The sequence below is a fragment of a genome, unplaced genomic scaffold (assembly GCF_019419815.1).
Source record: "Pyrus x bretschneideri cultivar Hongxiangsu unplaced genomic scaffold, Pyrus_bretschneideri_v1 Contig6, whole genome shotgun sequence".
In the NCBI taxonomy this organism is placed as follows: domain Eukaryota; kingdom Viridiplantae; phylum Streptophyta; class Magnoliopsida; order Rosales; family Rosaceae; genus Pyrus; species Pyrus x bretschneideri.
The window spans coordinates 5931444-5956942 of NW_025999798.1; the positions used below are offsets into that span (position 1 = coordinate 5931444).

At 39.3% G+C, this 25499-nt stretch overlaps 7 protein-coding genes across 7 annotated transcripts; 3 read left to right on the plus strand and 4 right to left on the minus strand.

Annotated features, from left to right (window-relative positions):
• Nucleotides 1-1353: 1353 nt before the first annotated feature.
• LOC103944798 (phosphatidylcholine transfer protein-like) lies at nucleotides 1354-3306 on the minus strand. Its single transcript, XM_009355262.3, has 5 exons — nucleotides 2843-3306; nucleotides 2492-2668; nucleotides 2306-2389; nucleotides 1960-2041; nucleotides 1354-1868 (listed from the first exon to the last, which is right to left on the minus strand). Exons 1-5 carry the CDS (start codon nucleotides 3245-3247, stop codon nucleotides 1579-1581), a joined length of 1038 nt encoding a protein of 345 aa, XP_009353537.2. The 5' UTR covers nucleotides 3248-3306; the 3' UTR covers nucleotides 1354-1578.
• A 774-nt stretch (nucleotides 3307-4080) lies between these two features.
• Nucleotides 4081-7785, minus strand: LOC103944729 (U2 small nuclear ribonucleoprotein A'). Its single transcript, XM_009355199.3, has 8 exons — nucleotides 7475-7785; nucleotides 7327-7367; nucleotides 7078-7207; nucleotides 6784-6989; nucleotides 6078-6242; nucleotides 5329-5379; nucleotides 5060-5232; nucleotides 4081-4337 (listed from the first exon to the last, which is right to left on the minus strand). Exons 1-8 carry the CDS (start codon nucleotides 7554-7556, stop codon nucleotides 4256-4258), a joined length of 930 nt encoding a protein of 309 aa, XP_009353474.2. The 5' UTR covers nucleotides 7557-7785; the 3' UTR covers nucleotides 4081-4255.
• A 931-nt stretch (nucleotides 7786-8716) lies between these two features.
• LOC103944727 (hsp70 nucleotide exchange factor FES1) lies at nucleotides 8717-10797 on the plus strand. The gene is made up of 6 exons (XM_018646843.2): nucleotides 8717-9218; nucleotides 9307-9434; nucleotides 9527-9685; nucleotides 9784-9969; nucleotides 10186-10392; nucleotides 10500-10797. The coding sequence occupies exons 1-6, from the start codon at nucleotides 8753-8755 to the stop codon at nucleotides 10518-10520; spliced, it is 1167 nt and encodes a 388-aa protein (XP_018502359.1). The 5' UTR covers nucleotides 8717-8752; the 3' UTR covers nucleotides 10521-10797.
• Nucleotides 10798-11987: 1190 nt separating this feature from the next.
• On the plus strand, nucleotides 11988-15023 carry LOC103944725 (DNA repair RAD52-like protein 2, chloroplastic). The gene is made up of 4 exons (XM_009355195.3): nucleotides 11988-12616; nucleotides 12712-12749; nucleotides 13329-13420; nucleotides 14627-15023. The coding sequence occupies exons 1-4, from the start codon at nucleotides 12249-12251 to the stop codon at nucleotides 14762-14764; spliced, it is 636 nt and encodes a 211-aa protein (XP_009353470.1). The 5' UTR covers nucleotides 11988-12248; the 3' UTR covers nucleotides 14765-15023.
• Nucleotides 14967-20209, minus strand: LOC103944726. The gene is made up of 11 exons (XM_009355196.3): nucleotides 20098-20209; nucleotides 18528-18850; nucleotides 18336-18405; nucleotides 17308-17432; nucleotides 17003-17111; nucleotides 16813-16876; nucleotides 16656-16711; nucleotides 16188-16295; nucleotides 15865-16014; nucleotides 15551-15721; nucleotides 14967-15390 (listed from the first exon to the last, which is right to left on the minus strand). Exons 2-11 carry the CDS (start codon nucleotides 18767-18769, stop codon nucleotides 15157-15159), a joined length of 1329 nt encoding a protein of 442 aa, XP_009353471.1. The 5' UTR covers nucleotides 18770-18850; nucleotides 20098-20209; the 3' UTR covers nucleotides 14967-15156.
• A 296-nt stretch (nucleotides 20210-20505) lies between these two features.
• Nucleotides 20506-22633, plus strand: LOC103944724 (probable glycosyltransferase At3g07620). The gene is made up of 2 exons (XM_009355194.3): nucleotides 20506-21290; nucleotides 21616-22633. Exons 1-2 carry the CDS (start codon nucleotides 20521-20523, stop codon nucleotides 22100-22102), a joined length of 1257 nt encoding a protein of 418 aa, XP_009353469.2. The 5' UTR covers nucleotides 20506-20520; the 3' UTR covers nucleotides 22103-22633.
• Nucleotides 22634-22911: 278 nt separating this feature from the next.
• LOC103944723 lies at nucleotides 22912-25422 on the minus strand. The gene is made up of 5 exons (XM_009355193.3): nucleotides 25137-25422; nucleotides 24734-24845; nucleotides 23553-23624; nucleotides 23241-23458; nucleotides 22912-23150 (listed from the first exon to the last, which is right to left on the minus strand). The coding sequence occupies exons 1-5, from the start codon at nucleotides 25244-25246 to the stop codon at nucleotides 23048-23050; spliced, it is 615 nt and encodes a 204-aa protein (XP_009353468.1). The 5' UTR covers nucleotides 25247-25422; the 3' UTR covers nucleotides 22912-23047.
• Between the last annotated feature and the right edge of the window lie 77 nt (nucleotides 25423-25499).

Below are 25499 nucleotides of genomic sequence, written 5' to 3' on the forward strand. Positions count from 1 at the left end.
GATTGAACTCCATTTATATATAAAAGTTTCAGCCTTGTCTGAATCAATTCTGTGTTGATAAGTTTTTACGTTCTGAGGGAGCTGCCCCCTTCACTTTTACCCTTTTTTTTTAGGTTGACTTTTTCTTAGGAATGTGATATTTAGAAATAGTCATTGACCATAGAGAAGCTTGAGTACGAATATTTAAAAAACGGTTGCCCTCTTCTCCCTCAAGAAATTATTGTTCGAGCATGGGTTTGAGTTTTTGAACAATTGCCTAAAATCAAATATCGGAGACATTATATTAAATTAAATAACAATAAAGCATGAAATTCTTTCAACAATTGAAATTTGTAATGTAAATTTGGTTTTATTTTCACGTGTTAAATTTGTTTGCTTTTCAAAATGCTTCGATAATAAAAGGTCTCATAATTTTTTTTTTAATCGAAAAACACTAAGACAAAAAGGTCTCGTCCAGATTTCTCTCATAACCCTAGTTTTCATGATGAACACCACAAGTCTCGTCCAATTGCCGTCACCGAAAGAGCTTCCTGAACGAAATCAGACGCTGAGGAACCATTACTAGCGGAGCAATTGCGATGGAAGGTGGCGGTACGAGGACCGAAACCGGGGTTCTGCGCACCTTCCCATGCATAAGCACTTCCCTTTCAGGAAGTTCGCTTTTGAAATAGGCGTCCAACTCGTGGACAAAAAATGGAGTCCATGATGAAGGAAAGGGTAGATGGGAGAGGGTGGGATTTTGTGGCAGAAAACCAAAGGACCAGAGGAAAGAGGGCGAGGAGAACATAGCGAGACATCGCTCAAGACAAGCACCACCCAGTCGAGGGTAAGGAAGCACCACCCAATGGGAGGTAAGGAGGAAGGCCAAAGAGGAAGGGGTGGGAAAGGGGCTGCCACCGACCCAGGCCACAGCTAGGGCCCTTGGCGGCTAGGGTTTGGAGATGCTAAGCAAGGAAGGGCGAGAGGGGCTCTTCTAAAGAAAATGTCCTTAATAATAAAGAAAGTGTCCTTAATAGAAAATGCGCCCTTAATGATAAAGAAAGTTGTTTAAGAGTTTTTGAATGAAAAAAGGTTTGCGAACGGCATTTACTTATATTGAGGGGGGTATATAATTGAGAATTAGAGAGATTTTAAAGGATTTATAAATTTATGGATTTTTATAAAGTTTAATTGATTTGTAGAGATTTTATATAAAATTTTGATTTAATTCATTTGAAATCTTATAGGGAGATGTGAGATTTGTGGATGCTTAAAATACACTGCAAAATCTCTCAATTTCCCTCTAATTCCTCAACTTTCTCAAATTCTTTAAAATCAATTTCTAATTGAATACACCTGAAATGTTATAAACTTCTTTAAAATCCTAATTGAATACACTCATATTTATAAGGATTTTAATAAACTATCTTAAAATTCTAATTGAATACATCTTGAATTTCAAAGAATCACTTAAAATCATAATTGAATATCTCTAGATTCAATAAAAGCATTAAAATCCCTCAAAATCTCAAATGAATACACCCCTAATTTTCTATTAAGGGTATCATTTTTGCCAATCAAACAATTAGGAATCTCTTACTATTTATCCTTGGATAAATGGTCATCTGCAGTAACTTGTGAACCGGGAAGTTCTACTGTGGATGGTGAAACCCTTGTGGTTACATTTGCCATGACTGCAAAACTGGAAGGAGACCCGTTTGCCCTTGCGACGCTGTACATCTGCACTCCTGCATGCAATCTCTTGACCATGGCCCACATTCCTGCCCTAACACCCATCTTCACAATCTCCCTTGGAAGCCTTATATCTTCATGGTGAAACAGAAGCACTTCCGATGCCATTTGCTGCTCTCCTGCATCCCTAACTTTCACTGCTAGGTAGTTGTTTGGTATCAGTCAAAAGCACTTCTTCCACCAGCGGAGAAGCTATGAACAAAACTGTACCAAAACCTATACACGTACCTGAGCTTATACGCCAACTGGAATAGTAATTATCTACCCTTATTGCTGTTTTAGACGTTGGTAAGGATGGATATGGTGTCCCCTGATATATCAGAAAATAAACAGAAAGATGGCAGTCTATTGGAATTCATGCATCTCACAGAAGGAAACATCTTGGATTTCACCGGGCGTACGTGCATACGTGAATAACAAATGATGCGTGAGACATCACTGATGATAATGCAGAATATATTTTGACAAAGAACTAATAGGATGGAAATTTTTTGAGTGACGATGTACTAGCGTCGTGTCTGGTATCAGTAAACATATACGAGTGTTATAACATGATACGGGGCAAGGACGGTACCTTTGTTGTACAATAATATCCAGACGGAGATTCCCAAATACGACGGACTATAACGTATTCTCTATCACTGCAGAGGAGTGGCAACTGTGGATGTTACAGAAAAGGATGTTCAATTGAGGTTATAGTTAGGAAGGAAAAGACACTAAACAAATAATTGTAGCAGCTGTAAGAAACCATATATGTTACCTTTCTTATCCAATGAACAGTCATGGTACCAGTTTGGGAGCAAACACTCAAAATCTGGAAGAATTTCAACGTGTTATCCCAGCTGCGTCTGAACTCATCATCCCAGAAGAAGTCTTTCAGCAACTCAGGCGATGCGTTTTCAAACACTGTTCTCGTACGGTACTGCGCAGGACCTAACTGAAATTTCATAACAACGTCACTACACCATTAGAGGACGCTTATGTAAGGAGTGGTTCTGCTCATAAGCGCTGCTTGTTGAAAACGTAATACAATTGAAATAACCAGGCATAATCCAAAATCCTTTTAGTCATTTTAAAAGTACTAATAAACAAGCTTGGTTATGTAAATTACCCGCGGATCCCTGTACCAAGCTTGGTATGTCAGAGAAGGGGTAGAATGCTCCATCATGAGCTTCCACGGTGGACAGCCGTTGGTCTCGTTTATGTGGAAAACCAACACTTTCAGATCATCCTCATCCAATTTGCAGCATTCTTGTTCGTGATCAAGAGGCTGACTACAAGACTGGCCGCCGGAGGTGGCTGTGAGCCTAGGACGGTGGCTTGCATACTCGGAGGATGCAGCTCCGTGTTCGTGGCCGTGGAAGCAATACACAATTCTTGGTTGCCACGAAATCCGCCAGGACCATGACCAGTGCCAAGACCAAGACCATCCCTTGATAAGAATTAAGGCCATAAAAAGTGGCACCAATGCTCCAAAAACAACAGAGACTGCTGCCAGCGCCAATTGGGATATCATAGTAATTGTTGAATGATGCTACATAAAAATGTCTTCTGTTTGGCTGCTTTTGTTTGCGTATCTTGTCTTCCCAAAGGCAAGAAGAAGATGGACAGACAGGATTTCCCCTGCATTGGAGCAAAGAATTTCCCACTTTCACTCTTTTTCCTTCCAAAGCAGCTTGTCCAAGAAAGAAACAACTCATTACTAGAGTTACAAATGTAAAGTCAGTCAAGGACTACTTCAATTTCGAAAGCCCGGGCCCTTGTTATTGGGCAATTAGCTAAAATGATCAATTTTTGACATTTGATTGTTGAAGTGATCAAAATTAAATATCGACAACATATCAATCAAATATCAATGACTCAATGATTAACATGCTAAAAACGGATTATTTCAGCAACCAAATATCAAAAGTTGATCATTACAGCCTAAAACCGTAAAAAATAGTAGCAAGGTCAATAAGTCCCAACATACTTCTATCAAAGAGGTAACTGAAGTGGGAGAGTCAAAGTCAAAAAGAGAATTCCCCACTTCTACTCTCATTCAAACGTGCATGAGACTTTCATCTCACATGACTCCACCTCGCTAATGTCATCGTTTTATTTAGAGCTTGTAGTGCAAGAAAATGACATGAAAATTGGTAAACGATAGTTTTGTAGTATTTTGCCAAACCGATTAAAAGTTAAAACATCAGTAGTAAAATGTAACATGGGTCCAAGTAAAGTTGGATGGCTAACGTAACACCAGTAAGAAAAAAATTGCGCAGCAGTCAATGGCTTTCGTTCTTTTATAACTCAAAGAACACGAAAATATGAAATTAGACAGAATCCTGTATAAACATAATACAGAGATGAATAGAACACCCAGACACCATTCCAGCTCTCCCAAAAGAGATGCTAGAAAGGGAAAGATTAGCATTAATTAATTAGGGAAAAAGAGTTGTTCTCAGGTCTAATATAACACAGGCAGAAACCCCTCATACATTGAACATAGTTCAAGCCTTAAGGGAACAGCGGAATTTTCGAATCAAAAACTTTTCCAGGCGCAGCCAAGGAGTTCACTTCGGACAGGCTTTACGATGCCAGGATACATACAGAGTCTCCTACTCCTGCAAGGGGAAAAAGTACATTAATACTAGAACCAGAGAATATCAACTAAGTTAACCTAACCACAAACAGACCACAGAATCATAACACATGCTAATGCAGCTGATCTTCAATATAAACACTACAGACGACATAGCAGCTGATCTTCAATTAACTTGTCCGGTGGCCTAGGCAACATAACTAACTTTCACAAGACTACTAAAATATAGGGCTGCATATGTTTTATTACATTATGAATGCCTTCTGACATTGGTCAACAGAACTATAGGGTCACAGGATCTCCAGTTCCTATAGAAACTAAATAATGCCTAAACCGGCATGCAAGAAGCAGCGGGAAAAAGGAAGAGCAGCTTAAAAATAGGCTCAACCCTGAGGAAAAAGGAACAGCAGCTAACAATAGACTCAAATTAGACACAGAACAGGAAATCCACCAAATAATTTTTCTGCCTTAACCAAGGATTCTCCCTCAGTACAGCTAAACGACAGTAACTGTCCAGAATCTTGAACAGCATTAATTAAGCATAATGAGGACTAAGATAACTGAAGCATGGTCCTGTTTGTACATTGCATTATTTGAATACAATAACACCACTATCTTGATTTATAAGATAATTCTTGAGGCCATCAAAGTTGTATGCATCTTCAACCATTCTACAACAGTCCGCAGAGATGAAGAACAAAAATAACAGAAAATACTTTAAAACTATAGGAAGAACATGGATACCTGTTCCATCGGTTCCGCTTCATCGTTCTTCTGCTCCTCACATCTTTAGGTTCGGTAATAGCCTCATTTTCATTATTTGTGTCCATTTTATCATCCTTTTCTTGAACACTATTGGGCTCAGCATCATCATCAAAAATTTCAAAATCTGCAGGAAGCTGACCCGACTTCAGTGCCTGCTCTTGCAAAACAAGTAGAATGTTAATGTAAAAATATTACGAGATAAGACATTGAGAAAATCGTGAAGTAGTTTCTCAGCTTGAGCAAATAACCTTTTCAAGTCTAGCAACCTCTTCAAGAGTCTGGGAATTCACTATGGCAGCCTGCACATGGACAAACAACGTATAAAATAATTAAAAACCTAAGATGACTCCACACATAGCCGCAAAGTAGGAGAAAAAACCACCAACACAAAGCAATAATCTATCACAAAAGACCAAATTCTCTATCAATTGCCACAACTGGATATCTTGAAATATCAGAATAACTTTCAGTTGGGACAACTAATGGTGTAGTGTTTATGACAGTATGAGATACCACTCAAATATACTAACAATTATTACTATGATTTGAACCTAAAAGTAAAGAGAAGATAATTTAACATGGATAACAGACAATGTATCATAATTGCTCAATCAGTTAATACTTGTTAACAAATCCAATCATATAGGTTGAAAAATATTTCATAATTTCATACTACCGTTAATTCATCAGTAGAGGAAAAAAGAAGTAACCCTAATAAACTGTCACCCCCTTCACAGTTAGAACGCGGACTTGAAAAGACTACAAAACAGTTAGAACATGGACTTGAAAAGACTACAAAAAATCAAAATTGATATTTCTTGAGTAAAACCGCATTGATTTTAAAAGTAAAATGTGAACTTTGTCTCTCCTGTGTACATTTAAATAATATTTACATTCGTTTTACTAACAGCTCCAAGGTGAGAAAGAAGTCCCATGCACATGATCACAGAATATAATGATTGATGCAACTATGTAAAAACTTAATTGCTATGATTACCTTGATTTTCATAATTTGTTCAGGTGTGGGGGCAACAACTTTTGGAGCCTGTTGTTCCTGGGAAACTTCTGGAACTTCTGCAGGCACGAATTTTTGGGGGGATACCTTTCTAGTCTCTTCTTCAACCTCTTTTGATGAAAACAAGGTTTGTGCTTCCAGTCTCTCCTATGATTGATGGAACAAGACCAAAGAGTAATTAATCCAGGTGATAGGTACAAAAGGAACAAGCTAATCTTCTATGAAAAATAGCATTCTATTTCATATTTCCACTTTTTTGGTGAAACTAGAAAGAAATAAGCAGAAGCCATGATACAAGTTAACAAAAGTCAAGCATTTGGACAAAACAAATCTTTTAAAGCTATAAAACCAAAATAATATTGTGTAACGTCTGGGAATCAGACACTGTAGAAACTAACTTTCTGTAGCCTATGAATTAAAATCTAAAATCCCCGGAAGAAAAAGCGTGAGAATTATAATACAAAATATATGTCACATTACACGCTAGCTAAACCCAGTTTTGCTCACGAGATTTGTGCTTCTGTCATGTTAGTATGGTTCTCAGCTCATGACACTCCAATACTAAGTAGTAGTGTTCCATTAGTATGTTATTCCTAGGCACTCCAAGACGAACTCATAATTGGTACCATAAAAAAGTCGCACCCACAACACAACGACAAACATGAGTTGTCAATTTGAATTAACGCACCTTGTTTTTCACCTTCTTAAAATCCAGAACCCGAAGCGATTTTAACTTGTGAATCAAGTACAGCCTATAGTTGGGTTTCTTCGTGATGTTGTTATCCAAAAGGCTAAGATACTGCAACTTTGGGAGGGATGCAAGAGGGTCGATCTCTACCAGGTTGACTAGCCTGTTGTTGGTAAGTACCAACGTGTGCAACTTTGGCAAAAACTCTGCAATTACATACAACTCAGTAGTCGGTAGATACAAGATAACAGACTAGTATGTGATTAGAGGGACCGAAGGATTAAAGTTAGTTACCTCCAATGTTGGGATTGATACGGGTGATTCGGTTGTTATTGATAATCAAAGTACCCAAACGATTAAGATAGGGCATGTTTTCGAGCTTGACGATTTCATTGTCAGACAAATCAATGGTGTCAAATTGGTCCTGTTCAAATTAAACCGAAAAAACATATTTCATTCAACTAAATTCAGTAATTTGCAGCAGATTAAAGCCAAAATCGATGGCTTGTCATGATAATAGTCTGAGTTAAGTAAACTACTGACCTCTGTAGCTCCCAAGTTTTCGATTACAGCAATCTTATTTCCTGAAAACGAAAAGGGGGCAAACAGTTTCAATTATCAAAACCCTAACGGCGTCAATGTAGGGTTTCGAATCGGAATTTGGGAATTGAGAATTGGGAAAGGAAATTACCTCGGAGATCCAACTCTCGCTCCTTGAGCGCATTGAAGAAGTGAGGGCTCTTCCACACCAAGTCGGCCGTCAGCCTCACCATCTCTCGCTCTCTCTCCTTGTTTCTCTGTTCTGCTACTTCGCAATTTGCCTGACCAAAACCCTAAACCTCTACTCTGCAAGCATCTGGAGTCGGAGCTCGGAGTTCACCAGCTACGGTGTCGTTTCAGCCTTTTGTGCACGCCCTTTTTATTTAGCCGCAAAACTAGGTTAGCCTGCACTAGCGGCGACGGTAATTCTCGCAAATTTTCGCTTCCGTCAATGTAAATTGCAAATTGTAATTTCCCTTCAGGACTTGGCTGATACATATACGACTTGTTTGACAAGTAGTTTTAAATTAATGAAAGCACTTTTAGACAAAATAAATTATGGGTTTCAAAAATATTTAAAATGTTTTTTGTGGAATCATCAATTATGTGCTTTTTACAGAAAACACTTTAAGTGCTTTTTCATGATTAATTTACATTTTTACTAAGATGGATTTTGGAAACATTTTCTTTAAAAGAACTTTCAGTCATTTAAAAACACTTCATAAACGAGCCTATAAGTATTTTAGTTACTTTTGCATCTTTGTCTTTGTAAATTAATTTTTTTGTTATCTTTTCCCTTTGTTTATGGTTTGATTCCATTAGCATTTTAGTCAATGATGTCTCATATGACTATACTTTAACACGTAAATATGTGTCATTTAAGCTCAAAGTTCTTTAAATCAATTCAAGGTTCAGGATCAAAGTAATTTGATGTTAAATTTTGAATATAATAATTGTCAATCTTTCAACATTAAATTATGAAGAAATTTCAAGGCTAAACATGATATTGTATGAGCATAAAATCAAAATTGAGATAAATTTATTATTTTCTAAAAAATGATCCTTTAGAAAATTTAATTCACAAATAAAAATTCCAATTTTCAAGCGTGAACTGGTGCACAAAATGAATGAAAAATCAACGTTATATGACAGATTGAATTATGGTGAAAACCGAACAATGGACTAAAATGTAAGAAAAAAGCCAACATGAACGAAAATTGAATTTAAGAACAAATACAAGACCACTAGTGCAGTTTTAATCGAATCGAAGAAGGAGGCCCAGGAGAATTGCCACGCAATCAAACATCTACAAACCGTCCGATCCAAGATCAACGACGTACGTTGCACAATATGACGTGTCTAATTACTTGCACAAAACGGGGAGACGGAAGTAAGGCATGTTCACAGTTCACTGAAGAGGAAGAAGAAGATGGCGCGCGTGAGTTCATGGATCTTAGTGCTGATGGTGGTGGCGATGGCCGTGAGGGCGGAGCGAAATATTAACAATACGGGAAAGGTATATTGGTCCAGCGCAGAAGACGAGGCGCAGGCTCAGACTCGGACTCAGCCTCGGGACGACGATACCGCCGTCGCTGACCTTGACGCCGACGGTGGCTTCTCTTCTCTGGAGGGAATGTTACAGTGGGCTATAGGCCACTCCGATCCCGTCCAATTGAAAGAAAAGGCGCGAGATGTCGAGCGATTGTCTCCCGCAGACCTAAACGACCGCCGGCTAGAGATAAAGCAGCTCATGGACGAGCTGAAGACGCCGTCGGACGCGCAGCTGATGCAGATTGCGATTGACGACTTGAGTAACTCGTCGCTGTCCTTGGAAGATCGGCACCGTGCTCTGGAGGAACTGCTGGTGCTGGTGGAGCCGATTGATAACGCAAAGGGTAAGTCTGATTTGGGATTTTTTTGTGATTTGGGTGATTAGGGTTTACGTAATGAGTAAATTGAAGTGATTAACTTGGTGGCTCTCAGATTTGAACAAGCTTGGGGGGATCGCTGCGGTTATACGAGAGCTTAATCATGGTGATGCAGATACAAGAAAATTGGCTGCTTGGGTGCTTGGGACGGCCAGTCAGAACAACCCAGTTGTTCAGAAGCAGGTACGATAACGATATGCAATAATAGTCGTTAAATTTGTGTAATTAAGTGTTAGGTATGCTCGATTCGATTGACTAAATTGTAAGCACCTCAGGTTCTGGAACATGGGGCATTGCCCAAGCTAGTAAAGATGGTGAAATCTAGCTTTGTAGAAGAAGCTACTAAGGCATTGTTTGCCGTTTCGGCGTTGATCCGAAATAATGTAGCTGGGCAAGAGTTGTTCTATGTGGAAGATGGGCATTTAGTCCTTCAGGTGAGGTGACTGCTTTAGAATGAGTAAATCAAAGCATGTTAATGAGTAATTTATGTGGCACAGATTATTGCAACTGAAATAAAAATTTCTGCTTTTAGGACATTATGAGTGATGCAAGCATTGATATCAGACTGCGAAGGAAAGCGGTGTTTCTTCTTGGTGATCTTGCTGAGTGTCAATTGGAAAACATGGATAAGGATGAGCTGCCCTTTTTCAGTAATCGGGTTTTCTTGAAGTCTGTGGTTGATCTAACATCATCTGCTGACCTTGATTTGCAGGAGAAGGTGCTTTTTTCAAGAATTAGTGTAATTGCATTTGTTATCTTTACTGAATTTTAAGTTGTCTTCTTTAGGACACGCCTTAATTGGTCTAGGATTATGAGTTGTATTCTTATGTGCTTACTGCACTTACACGATTTGCTGATTGGTAGATTAGGAAGTTGGTGACTTTATAATGGCATTTATGATAACCAGTTTTTCTTCATTTGCAATGGTATGCAGGCCCTTATCGCGCTTAAGAATCTTCTGCAACTGAGGACAACCGAAGCTCTGGTTTTTAAGAACTTTTGTGGGTTGGATGGTGCCTTGGAGAGATTGAGGCAGCGACTGCAGGGTTTAATGGTAGACGAAGACCACAGAGATTATGCGGTGGATGTGGAAAGCATCCGCAATGAAGTGCAGCAGATTTTCGATAGAAAGTTGGAAAAGGTAGCTACTAGACTTGTTGTCTTTGGCGGTAATCTGTTGAGTAATTTACTTTTGGTCTTAAATAGCATCGTATCATTTTCTCTAACTTAGCATCTTATGAACGACAGGTAACGCGAGTTCCTACATGATGCGAATGCAATCCTTAAACAACATTACATACTTGGAGACGTCTGGTGCACTTGAAACTTATGTAATGCTCTTGATCCTGGATCCGTACATAGCAAACATTTTGAAGTATGGTATCTTTCCCTAGAAGAAAGACTAGGGTAAGGCTTTGGTTGTAACTTGTAGTCGTAGATTGGTAGATGAAAACTTCAGGGGCAGAAATGTTATGTCTTAAGGTTATGATCTTTACGAAAAATGCATACATGCATATATATGCTGCCATATTCATGTTCCTTTTCACACAGTGCTTTGATAGCGTGATGGAAGTTAAAGTTTCACTTGGTAACCCATTGGCTATCTCTCATGGGGAGTAGATCAACTCCTCGGAAGCTTGTGCAAGGTTCTTTAACTTTTTGATGTACAAAATTCTACACATTTTCAGAGTTTTGAAGTGATTGTCTTACACTTTGATGTAATGGTAGGACTCTTCTAGGAATGAAGTAGGTGGCTAGTCCATAGCTAAACTGTTAAATAGCAATTTTTCTCGTAGGTACCTAAAAGCATTTGACCTAAAAAGACCGGCACTTTGGGTGGTCCATTTTACCTGGTATTTTGAATGTTTTAATCGTTAAATCTTAATTTTTTTTTTTTTTTTTTAGACAAAGATGTAACTGTTTTTAGACCGAAGCGCTCAAGAAAGTCCCGGTGATTTGGACCAGCGTACTATGTTTTTCTATATCATTTTCCAAGTTTTCTCACAAGGTAATGATGAAGATAAATTCCTCTCCGCTGTGGACTTGCTCGCAAGTTCTTTTGACTTAATCGACTTGTTATGAAGGATGCTGACGTGTGCGATCGAGCCCGCATCAACTTCTATCTGTCGAGAAAACAATCATTTTGAGTGACTTTTCTTATTCATCATTTAATGAAGTAGGGGGACGTGTTTTTAACTAAAAAACAAAAATATCTTTGCTATTGTTAGGGAGACATGAGAGATTTTGAAAGGGAATTATTATTGGGAGTCTAAAAATCTCAATCAGCACTTCAAAGTTTCTATAATTAGGAAGAAAAATACATTATGAGAAGTGTAGAATAAGATTTTTGGAGTGCTAATACCAATTCCTTTTTGAAAATGTTACAATAATTTAAGAGAAGGACAGTATCAAATTCATTTCCCATCATATGACTTGTACCGAAAGAGGAAAAAAAATGTAATTTCATATGCAAAGAAGGTTCACATGTTGATATCTGATTGCTATCGTCAATTTTTTGTCGTTATGTCGTTGGTATTCAAAAATTGAAATTTAATTAATGTAACTAATTTTTGTAAATATTTTGACAAAAAAAGAGTAGAAACTTGATGGTTGAAGTGGTAGGTGAACGTCCTCCTTGGATCAACAAATATTGACAAAAAAGATTAACGTTAATTTAATGTCCAACCAATTACTAGTTTATTAGTAGAAGCCTCAACCTCTAAGGGTTGGTGTACGACCTTCCCCAGCTGTCAACTTGCAAGTAGGTGGGTAGTCGTAGGTATGCCTGTCACTGTCAGAGGTTCCGGACAACTAGACTCTGTAAACTACCAAGCAAAATACACGTCTCGCCATTTTCTTTCAATTTGGACGAGCAATCAATCGTCTTCCCATCAACCAGTCCCCGCCTTCACAACTTCTGGATTCTAGAGCGAGAGAGTTTCAGAGGAGAGAGAGAGAGAGAGACTTGGGGTGTGGAGGATCGTGGACTGAAAAACAATGACTTTGCAGACCAGTACCAGCAGCAATGCCCTGCTCTCGACATCTCCGTCGGTTCCGTCTGGGGCCGCTTCCGCGCGACTCCGAGCCCGAATGGTCGGAGCTGGAATCTGGGCTTGGAGGAAAACGGGAGGGGGAGGAAGGGTTTGTATGATCGCATGCAAGAGCAGCATCGGCGGCGATGGCAGCGGAAAGAAAGGAGTGCCCAGTTCGAATTACGTGGTGCCCCTAGACAAATCGTTTTCGTATACCAACTCGTCCTGCATCACTCGCCCTCTCGCTGAAATCCTCAGAGACCTCAATAAGAGAATCCCTGACAACATCATCCAGACGCCACCTGAAAATCCCTCCTCCACCTTCATCCCCTGGTAATTTTCTCTTCTCTCTTTTCACTTTCCATTTGATTTTCTTGTTGACCAAACAAATCTCATGGAAAATTTTTGTATTTTTGTGTATTGGGTAGGTACCATGCGAACCGGATGCTGAGCTTCTACGCTCCTGGTGTGTCCCTTCTTATCCTTATCTTCTCAATTTGCAAATTCATAAGCCTTAATCATGCTCTTTATCTCAATTTTTAATTGCTCTCAAAACCCCGCCTTTTTGTTTTTCAGAAATATTTTGCAATCTGTTTCTCCCTTTTGTAATCATTGCTTGGTAATTGGTGTATTTTTAACTGTTAATCTGATTTCAGTAGACAATTAGCTATCTGCATTTTTCATTTCAACCCTTCTTCGATACTTGTGCAAGTACACAACTTGAGATATACGAATAATAAGTCTGCATTTTCCTCGCAAAATTTCAACACGTTGGAGTGACTCAGTGATTGGTGACGAGTGAGTAATTATAGATTGGTGTTCATCATTGTCCTTAATTCCGAATTGGTCCAAGTTAGTTTACGAAACCTTGATGCATGCGGTATGAATTTTAGGCAGAGTATTAAGATCAGCAACCCACTTCAAATTTATGAGCTTCTGGTAGTTTGCCGACTGCTACTCTCTTGCTTTGTCTAGTGACGCTACACTTCATCTAGTTTCTAGTGAATCTCCGTATGTTATCAGTTTTTAACACTCATTTTGACAGGATGGTGTGGGGAAATCCGTGATGTTATATTTTCTGACAATGGAAGTGTGACTGTGGTATACCGTGTCACTGTACGTGGATCTGATGGAGAGGTCTGGTTCTTCTTCTTTGTACTGTGGTTCATTTATATGTTATTAATATATCATGTTTGATAACTAGTTACCATATAACAATTATATTCATACCTCTGGACTAGGATCATTCTTTGCTATTGCTTATTGTATTATACATGCCATTAGAAATCACTACAGTTGCATATTCAACTTTACAACAACAACAACAACAAAGCCTTATCCCACTAAGTGGGGTTGGCTGTTTGAATTCTAGAATGCCACCGCGCTCAGTTTTGCGCCAAGTCTTCTGTTAGCTTGAAGCACTCCATCTCTTTTCTTAAAGTCTCTTTCCAAGTCTTCCTAGGTCTTCCTCTACCCCTTTTGCCTTGAGCCTCTGTCTCATTTCAACTTTAAAAGAAGAAGAAAAACTTCTGTATGCATATTTTTGCATGTTTAAGAAAGAATGTAGCACCGTCAGATGTTACATTGAGTTCAATAGAACAGGTTCGGGTGTCAATTGGAGTACTGATTTAGCCTATCGTTAGATCCTAATTTTGAGTTTCAGCTGAGGGTATGTAAAAATAAATTATTTCTGTCTGATTGCTTTGAATTTATGGAACACTGGTCCTAAAGAAAAAAAAAAAAATACTGTCAAGCATTAGGAAGTGAGTCTTTCATGTATTGTTCATCTTAATCATTTTGGTGGCTGATTACTTTTAAGATGGAGACTTGGGTGGAAGAGAAAATGGTTTGTTAACGAGCACTTAATACTTACTGAGTTTAAGTTTGAACGGGAATGTGAAATTGAACTATGTTAAATGACATAATTGAGTGCCCGAAAAGGGGCACAAGCCTTTTATGCAACAATATGCCTATTGAAATGAGGCAACCAAGTGGACAGTGTTGCACTAGTAAATAACTAGAAGAATGTCTTTCTCTCTTCTAGTTCAAATCAAAGGCAGTGAGGTAACTATGTATAATTATTGGCTGGATGCCTTGTTTTCGGGAAGTGGTGTATTCCCGATGTTATACGTGAGACTTAGCCAATTAGGTGCTGTAAGTTCACTCTTTCTGTTTCAAATTAGTGCCGCGAGGAACGTATTGATAACAAATTGGTCAATGTCTTACTTTTGGTTTTTTTTTTTTTTTTTTTTTTTCTTTTGAGTCGTGTTTTGAGTCGTGCCCTTAACATTGCTAGACTTAAATACCTACAGTTCTAATATTTGATCTGACACACCGATGCAGGCACACCGTGAATCAACTGGAACAGTAACACCCAGTGATGTAGACATTGTTGATCCAGTTGCTGCAGCTGAGCAACTTGCTTTCGTCAGAGCATGTTCTCGGTTTGGCCTTGGCCTGTATCTGTATCATGAAGATTAGATGCAAAGAGACGGGGAGGATAGAGCTGCTCATCTTGTCATCTTTTTGTTAGATTTGTTAAGTCAGATTGCGCTTTATGCCTGTTGATGTATATATCTAACGGATGAGCTATCATATATGCTGCAGATTCATATACATATGGTTTAGGTTGTTGGGAACAAATAATCGTGAAAACGCTGCAGAAAATAGATACAAATTCGGATATTGCAATCGTGTATTTATGAATCAATAGAAACAGTAAACTATCATTATCCTTGTTTCTGATGCTTGTTTATGTACAAGACTTATTCTCATATCATTTCGATTCATCGTCCTATCGAAATACCATGCCGTCGTCTCGATGATATACAGACTGTTGTGTCTGATTTGTATGCTATTATTTGTTCAACTCATCACGGCTTCAAGAGCTTCGGCCCTGTATTCGAAGTTATCCATGCCGCAACCACATCCACAAGCAGGCCTATGTCTTTAGATGCTTCTGCACGAAGTACCTTCGAGTCTACACCCCATGTGCTGCCTACTTCTTTAGCAACTGTCTCCCATGGTGTCCCGACAGTGAGATTGGCCAACATCTCACTCCCGCGATTTACTGCGTCTGCCATTGCTGGAGGCACATCCGGGAGCGCCTACATGATAGAAAGATTATTTATCCAAATTGGTTCTCTTTTAGAGATGGATCAAACTGGGGCTGCACTCGGGGAATCTAAGCATACATTTGAATAACAAATGTCACAAATAAAAGCTACGGAGGTTTATTCCCCACTAAATGGTTGGCACAAAATTCACCTGTTGCAAAGGAAGTCCGTGATCTCCAGGTAACAAGCGAATCGACATGTCTAGCATAGTACTGATGGCTGAATCTGAACTTAACAATTCTGCCAATGTTGAAGTCTCATCAATCATATCATCCTTGAACTTCACCAGTAGATTCCTGGAAATACCGTAGTATGATTTTACCTGAAAAAAGTATCAATAGAGCGGAAATTTAAGTGGTATACCTTAACTACAAAGGGAAAGTTAATACATTTGACTAAATATCATATAATCATGTAATTAAGAAGCACAGAAGCAATTTGTAAACAATTGATAGGTTTGCTTACAAGTCGCCGAGTTTCTTCGGGTTTTGGAGCAAAATCTTCTCTTCCTTTGACCAAGTCCATATACAGTGGAGGGAGCTGCTCAACTAAAGGAAGAACTTGCTTCATGATGGGAGGGCTAAGGTTTTCAAATTGCTTCAAAGTCATTTCTGCCTGCAAGCATTTCAATGTCGGAGTTTCTTTGTTACTAATCATATTAATTGCTAGATATGAATAATGGAATTCTTCAATGAGATGATTATATAATCAAGCTTGTGCATCATGGTTTAAAACTAAAATAATCATGTATGTACAAATTTACAACACATTAAATTTAGAAGTCTCACCCCTAGGCGGACTGTCGGTGATGATGCAATCTGTGATAAAATTGGTCCAAGGCCTTGAGCAACTGGAACGAGAACAGGTGAGAACAGAGGAATAGCTGAGCTTGCCTCCTGTCAAATTAAGGAATCAATCTCAAATTTTATACAGCAACAGTTTAAGAAACCATATACGGTGTTATTAAGCATGTGTTTAGAACTGTTATCTTTTTGTCTTGTTTTACAAGTAAATATGGTGCACCTGAGGTGGCCATGGGATGTTAAGAGATGGCGTACCATTCAACTTGGTCACGGCAGATAATGTAGGCAAAAAGAAGGGGGCATATAATGGATGTGGCTTTCTATAGAATTTATGAGCTGAAATGTTGGATCTCTAAATTTTCTCAACGAAGAGAGAGTTCACTGCTTATCTCAGTTTCTTCTCTTCTCACCAAGTACTGACATGTATACTAACGAATTCAGGAAGTTAAATACCTTGTTATTGAATGCCATCAGCACATTCCCATTTCTTTGAACAGCATATCTTGAACCTGACCAACCATTCGGCCACCAACGTAATGAATTTCTAAAACCCCAAAGATTTGCACTCTTAAGAGCGGTTTATTAGGGGAAAACTAAAAAATGGCAATACCGATTAAAAGGTGGATGACAGATCCCAAAGAATGGCCAATGCCGAAAGTAGGAAGATCTTGAACCTGTACAATCAAGCATCTCAGGTTTTTATTGACCAAAAAAAAATCATCTCAGGTTTTTAGTGGAGGAAGAAAATTAAGCAGAACTAGAAACATACAGATTCTGAAGACAAGAAATAAAAAACACACCATCTCTTTAAGAAACCGATAGCACCTATCAAATTTGAATTGGGTTTCATCTGCAATGAAGAAGTGATCAAATCCACTAGCATATGGTGTTGCAATCACCAAAATACCCCTACAACACAAAAATGGCGGAATCAAATTTTCTTTTTTCTCAAAAGCAGAAAACTCCATCAAGATCAATAGTAGATAGACAAAGACCAAATACAACTTTCTATTAAAAGAAATGGGGACTGCATATGAGCTGTATTAGCACAATACAAACTATAAAAGTTAATTACCAGGCAACCAAAGTTTTAACTGAATCTCACTTTTCTGAGAGGCGCTCAAGAAAATAACGGTAGGTAAGCTGAGGGGCAGCTCCAACAAAAATACCACCGATAAAATGTACAACGGCCTTGGGTTCTGAGTTTCTCGGTTTGAGAACCCATGCTCCCTGAAATAGAGAATGATAGATAAGTTTAGTAAGGTTATAAAGAATATCCTTACCCCAGAAAAGAAACCTACAATAGATAGAGTACAAACATATTTGGCTGCTTTTCAACCCGTGTCTAACATATAATCTTTATTCCTTGAAAAAGGTTTTTAGGCTACCAAATTAGAGCCTTATGAAATGCTCGAGAGTCGAGAAAGTTTCTAGGATTAACAAGTGCAGCCACTACCTGGTTTACTCATCATTCATTTTGAATGGTCATGATGGGTGCGAACTTGTATACGTTGCATTTCGAGGCGAATAAGGAAGCAGAAATCACTAAGAAAGGATGACCAAGTAAAGAAGAAACTCTCATTTCGAGGCGAATAAGGAAGCAGAAATCACTAAGAAAGGATGACCAAGTAAAGAAGAAACTCTCATTTCGAGGCGAATAAGGAAGCAGAAATCACTAAGAAAGGATGACCAAGTAAAGAAGAAACTCTCAGGCTGCTTAAGTCCTTACTAATGAGAGCATAATTTGTTCAGGGTGTTTGACATACATTGTTTCCTTGCACGGTTTTAACATTCTAAATCTTGCTTTTGTAACTGGAAACAAAGAACAAAACTTACTATGCAAATTCAATCAAGTTTTTGATCCACTATGCAAATTTGATCTAGTTTCATCTCAAAGCTATATCTATCCAGAAATCACTTGCACAATAGACTTTTAACTAAATAAACACCCGGAAGTGGTTCCGAATACAGAATTAATCTCGGAATATAAACATAACTGAAGAAAATTTGAAATCCTGTGCCGGTTAACCTGTCCAGATTCCAAAAAGCTTGTGCATACAAGAATGAAGCTAAAATCGATGTGCCAAGCCGACAAATCTGAAAAAAAAAAAAAAAAAGAGCATGAAATGATACCTCAACTTGATTCCAGTCTCCTGTACCATCCCAACGGCCTTGGGATTGCCTCACAGTCTCTGTAAGTAACCTACAAGCACATAAAAATAAAGATAACACTCGAGAAAGCGATATTCTAAACTACTCTAATTCAGCGGAATTCAAACCCGGGATGCAAAGGGGCAGTCGCACACACTGCCCCGAACAACTCACCTCTCAATCTCAGAATAGAGCTGAATCCCAGTAGGTTGTGGACCCTGTGGACTTGGTGGTTGTGATTGTCTCCTGGTGGTTTCGTCGTCGTAGTTGCAGCAAATCCCACTCCGACGACGGCGCTGAGAATTCGAGAGGCTGAGGAAGCGGCTCTGCGGCCGAATCAGCAGCCGCTTACTGAAAGATTGATGGGGGTGGAGATTGGGATGGGGCTGCGGACTCCTCACCCAGCAACTGGCCATGCTTTTTCTGCTCAAAGACTTCAAATTTTTCCGACCCAAATCAAAAGCTTCGATCTTTTGCTTCAAATCCCACTCTATTTAGCGCAACTCCAGCGTTGGAGAGACTATTCAATCCACCTAATGTAACTGTCATTAATGAACCGTAATAGTCATGGTAATAGCATTTGCATCTCTACTGTTACACTTCAATAGTTCTGGCAATAGGTAATAAAATATTAGTATTTTATTTATTTATAAAATAATACAAAATAATTTTAATTGTAATATCGGATAAGATTTTTAATCGTTCTCGTTGCACCACGTGTCAAATAAATAATATATTATTACCTGGTCCGAGTAATTTTCCCCACTTCGAATATTACTACTAGTTTGTGCCAAGGCGTCTATCCACGTACTAAACGATTGGCTAAGTAATTTCCAACGACTGGACATCGATTCTTTGGTTCTTTTTCCATCAATTTTCTCAAGATAATTGGTATGAATAAGACTCCACATTTCTCGCAACTGCATCTCATTAGCCGTAAGCGAACTATGAGTAACTTCAACCCAGCTAGTACACAACGCAACATCTTCAATAAGCGACTAATTCGTACCTGCACCAGTGGTCATTTTGTTGAAAAAAAATGGATTCAAACTTTGAGACAAAGAAAGGAATGTGATTGAAAGTAGTTGAGAAAATATGAAATTGTTGTGTAAGGTAGATGATAATGAGAAGGTATTTATAGAAAAGTAAAAACAATTTTTTTAAAAAAAATTTCAGATTTTTTTTTGAATTTTTTACAATTTTTTTTAAATTTTTATTCAATTAATTAATCTATGCCGTTGGATATAAAAAAATTTGAATTTCAACACTCCAGATTGTGTCAGGTGTCACAACGGTAACTTTTCTTAATTTTAAAACTATTTTTCTTTTATTTTTTTATTTATAAAGCATATTAATATCCACCGTTGATCTCAGATCGAACGGTGGATATTAAATAAAACTTTTTTCATTTTTTTTTACCTTTGAGATCGAACGGACCGTGGGAAGCCACGTGGCTTCCCAACAGTAACTGAAAAAGTTAATTTTTTTTTCAGATTTTGTGTTGGCGACGCTTCACCAAGCGCGAGTGGGGTGCACACGCCTAACATAAAAAAAATTAAATAATACCTAACGCCAGGCTGACGTTACATGGCCTCAGGCTCTCGGGCTGGCAATTCTCCACGAACCCAGAGCTCAAGCCTCCACCTTCACTCGGACTTGCCCACGTTAGAACTGGTCCACGGGGCCTCGGGCCCCTGTTCTGTCCCCGGTCCCCGAGCAAATGCCCACGCTGGGCTTGCTCTTATGTCGCTCATGTTCAATTGGTCAGCTGCCTGCCATCATCTTCTTTCTTCAGAATTTCAATTAGTACAAAAATTGAAATTGATGATGTGGCCCAACCTGAAGCCCACACCCTCTAAACGTCACCGTTTCCTTCAGTTCTTTATAAAGTCCAACAAAAGAGAAATTTTTTATTGTAACGGGAACACAGATGTTACACCACATGTTTTTATGTGAGTGGTGAAAAATTTTATTTTTTAAATTATTAATATTTTAATACACATATCACACCATTTATATAATAACATATAATGTACCATCTCGTGTGCCGACCATATCGAAAAATCTCTTCCAACAAACAACAAAGTTTTAGGACTTAAAGAAGACAGCCTTGTCTCTCTGTACGAAAAAACAGTTCGCCTTCACAATTTTGGAACAAGATACCAAGATGCGTCCTCTGTACTTATCACTGAAGAAAATGCCCAAATTCAAACGCCGGCTGCTGCTGGCGGCGCTGCTGGCGCTGGCCGTCTCCTCCGCCTCATGGTTCTCCATCTTCCTCCTCCAGTTGTCCGAACAAAAGGGCCATAATTTGGGTCTGTCAGCTCCTCTTCCTCCAGATTCAGGACCTTACCACGACTGGCGTCTCTTCGCCGCCGATTTCCGAGAGATGCTCCAAACCTTCAAGATTTACGTCTATCCCACCAATTCCAACAGGTCCGATCCTCCTTCCTCCTCCGCTTCCTTCGCTTCCTTCGCCGCCGTCTTCCTCCCCCACCCCAACCCCTTCAACCCGAAGCTCGGAAACTACTTCAGCGAGCACATGTTCAAGATCTCTCTCCTCTCCAGCTCCGTCGTCACCACCGACCCACAAAAAGCCCACCTCTTCTTCCTCCCGTTCTCCGTCAATCTCCTCCGCAACGACCCCCGAGTGCACTCCGAGTCCTCCATCGCCGAGTTTGTCGCCAAATACACCGCCGCCGTCGGCCGAGACTTCAAGTTCTGGAACGCCTCCTCTGGATCCGACCACTTCTACGCCTGCTGTCACTCTGTTTGCAGAGAGGCCGCCGCTAAACATGCCGGGCTGCACAACAATGCGATCCAGCTCACTTGCTCCTCCAGCTACTTTCAGAGATTGTATGTTACGCATAAAGATGTCGCCTTGCCGCAGGTTTGGCCGCGGCCTCCTCTGCAATCCCTCAACCCTCCACATGCTAGGTACCATTTTTATCACTCAATTTCTTTAATTGGAATTTGTGTATTTTACCCAACATTTTAATTTGTTTTTTTCGTTTTAGGGTAATGTTCACTTTCTTTGTTTGGTCAAGATTCAGATAGATTGATAGTCTGACAACTTAAAATACGATGATGTTATGCTTGTCCAATTCTCGATTGGGATTTATATTTCCAACTCACCATTTTAGCGTACACATCCCTGTGTTGAGTAATGTTCACTAGCCATTGTCAACTTTGACTATGTTACCATATTAATCGTTGGTTGACAGTTTGACAATATAACATAGTGATGTTGTGCTCGATGCAGAGATAAGCTCGTTTACTTCTCCGGACGAATCCAAAACTCGAATATTCGCCAACAGCTGATCGATTTATGGGGCAACGACACTCGCATGGACATATTTCCCGGCAACCCGTCTTACCCTTATGAAGAAGGGTTTAGGAGGAGCAAGTTTTGCCTCCATGTCAAAGGCAATGAGGTCAACACTGCGAGAGTGAGTGATGCCATACACTACGGCTGCATTCCTGTTATAATTTCCAACCACTATGAGCTTCCGTTCGCTAATGTGCTGGACTGGAGTAAGTTCTCAGTTATTGTCAACAATGGCGAGGTTGCCTTGTTGAAGAAGACATTGTTGTCGATAACAAGACAATCCTACGTGAGATTGTACCGGAACTTGATCAAGGTTCGTAGGCATTTTGTTTGGCACGAGACTCCCCAAGGTTACGACTCCTTCCACATGACTGCTTACCAGCTGTGGCTCAAAAGGAGCTCGCTGCGTCTGTCGGCCTAATCAAAATTCCAGCTTTGTGGCTGAGGCTGTGAAAATTGTGTCTTTACACTTCTGAAGCTGAAAATCGCACTTGCACCACATGTATGATTTGCACCGTAGTTTGTGAAACAGAATGTTTAAAAAACTAGTCTTGAGACTAGCCTAGGTGGTTTTTTTGGCGGAGCTATCAAGGAAACGCCTTTGCTCAGCGGGAGTAAGCTATATTTTCGTCTAGGTGCCGGGGAGGCACGCCTAGGCGACAAAGGCACAATCTGGGTGTTTGATTTCTTTTTAAAAGCCCAAACCCAAAACAACGTTGTTTAGGCAAGGTTTTTATAAAAATAAAACAGCGTCTCTCTCACTTCACGTTCGCGAAAAGAAGAGAGAGAGCAAGAGCGGCAAACCAACGACAGCCTGCAAATCTCAGCAGTCATAGCCGCTTCTGCCAGGCATTGGATTTTAATTTGATTTGTAATGGTCTTGACTATTATTTGAATTATATGCTTCTTGTTTGCTTAATTGTTTGAATGAAAGTGGATATTTGTTGTACAAGTACTATATTTTATATATATATATATATATATATATATATATATTAAGTAATATGATAAGAAATCATAAAGTTACCGCGTCACGCCTCGAGGCTATTGCCTAGGCGAGATTATTCATAAAACGCCTTTAGGCTTCGCCGTTACCTTTTAAAAACATTGGAAACATGATGTACGTCTTCGAAACTGAACGACTCCAGTACAACAGTTACAGAAAAAGTGAACACAACAACATCACAGAATTTCAGGAATTACGAGCTCCAGAAAAATGTAATCCATCCATAGCGAAGATTCAACGGATTCTTTACTCACAATAGATATCTCAGTAATATACAGGTAGAAACAGTCTTCTTAAAACAGCACACACTTTTATGGGTTCTTAAAACATGTAATTTTATTCAAATATATCATACTACATTTAATGTGCGGCGGGCTGTGCCTGGTATGTACGGCGCCTCAGCTGAGACTCTGGAGTGGGCTGCTGCAAGAAGATCCTCGTTGGATCGTTGGGATCAACATACCTGCAAAATTTGGAAATCATAGTTAAACCTGTGATCCTTCTATTCAGCCACTTGACTACAAGCATAAAACAGCGAAATATGTTCACTTACGCATGTCTCATCATCTCATCAACAGGAGTTTGTGCTGCTTGCAAAGGATCCACACGAGGCTGTGACTCAGCGTTGGGGTGTTGATACTGATTACATTGTCTCACTGAGGAGATCAAGTTGAAAAAGAGTGGAACGAACGTCCCACAACCCCCTTCCTTGAATAAAATCTTGAATGAGTGAGTCGAATAAAGAGCCTCATGCTGACCTTCTGGAACCACCTGAAATTAGTCATCAAGACCGATAAGATCTCCAAAATCAGAAAAGGGGATATGGGATGGACAATAATTGAAATCCTCTAACCCATATACTTACAGGCTCCACCTGACCAGCAATGTTGTTGCAGAAGAAAATTGGTTGATTAAACTTTTCACCATGGACATAAAGCTGAAAAATGGATAATCCAAAGGTCAGCAAGATGCAAATAATAGACACAAAAGAAACACAGGAAGAGACATCAACTATGCACGAAAACTGCATGAAGACAAAAGGCCGATCCTCACGTAAAAAATGCTTTTAAGCCTTACACACATGATAACAGTAGCACAACCTAAGTCCCTAGAAATATACACCAGTGAGCGACTGAAATCCAGCTACTGTTGGATATTAGGTTATTACTGATGTGGGACTATGACGGTTGACATTGAATATTAGGGGGGGCAATCATGTCTAACTGTAGGTTTATGACGAATTTGTGACATAAAAGGTTGATTAAATATGTTATAATTTCAAATTTATTAGTTCATAGTCTTGGTTAGAAAATGGCAATGAGAGATGCAAGAATTTAAAATCAGGATTCTACTGTCCTACCTAAGATCCAGTAGAGGGCCCTCGGATCAATCATAAGATCATATCAAGGATTTAGAAACAACTTAAGATGAGCTCCTGATTGACATCAAATCAAGTATTTGAAATTGGGTGAGTGAATTAGAAAGAGGCTCACAAATGGCGCGGTGAGCTTTTGGGCACACGGAAAAGGGGGAATGGATGGAGAGTGCTTCTCAGCTAGGCGGTGGGGTTTTCTTTTTCAGTGCGTTTTACCCTTTTTTGGAATGTTTTTTATTCTCCAACAAAGTCTCAGACTCTCAATGTAGCTCAAAAAAGGGAAACAGACTAAGAACTCGGCAAGCTAAACATGCAAAAAGCAATATATTTGTTTGGTCACTCATTGTTTCGGACTTGATATAAACATGAAAAGAGGCTTACACGGTTATAATCAACAAATATAAAGTGATATAACCTCCGTTTGAGACAGGTAGGCCGTTGAAAGAATTCCTATTCTTATGTACCTGATTATATTTCTGTGTACATTCTATAGTTCCATGTTAGTATTAATCTGGCAGTTGCAAATCCTACTTCTTGCTACGGAATATTAACAAATAAAAATTCAAGGCTTCACAAATTTGATACACACTAACAAAGTGAACTTGTGCAAGAAAACCGCAAAAGAACGACGAAAGGAAAGCAATTTAGAAGTAAGAGCAAGTATAACATACCATGGGCATATCAAAAGCAGTAAAGCTCCCACCAGGCTTGTTGGAAACAAAGACCATCCTTATATTTGACAAGTAGATCGTTCCTTTTGCTTTCAGACGACCACCATCAGATCTGCAAGTTAAAAGCCAAATGCTCAATTCAGAACCCAATTCCAATTTCTTCAACCACATTTCGAATTAGAATAAAATTTTCACTCAGCAGTTTATACACTGCTGCAATCTTTCTCCAACAACTCCACGAAATCGAAAAAAAGATTCAAATCAGCCATCAATTCATCAAATCAAAATTCCAATCAAAACCCAATCGAGAACGATGAAGATTGAATGTTTTAATGGGCAGAAAGAATTAACCGATCAATATTAACAGAATCAAATTCAGTCAGAATTGAAAGAGAATACGAACCCGGGAATCTTATCGACCTCGAACTCGACGCCGTCTCTGGCCAAGACGAACATCTCGTTCACAAAAGGAACCGGCATGCCGTTCGGGAACAGTTGAGGATTCACAGCCATCTCTGTTTCTCTCTCTCTAGATTTCTCAGTTTCTTTCTTCTTCTTTCTCTGCCTCCTCCGGTGTACCGCCACAGAGGGATGGATCAATTTAACCGCGTCGCTCTGGCTTCCTACGGTGCGGGAATTTACCGAATCGGACACGCTCTCCAGCACCCACCCGCTTTCCGCAACCCTTTTTTTATTTTTTTTTGGTCGAAGGGAATTTTTATAACAAAGTCCAGATGGACAAATTACAAAGACTCCGGTAATAGCG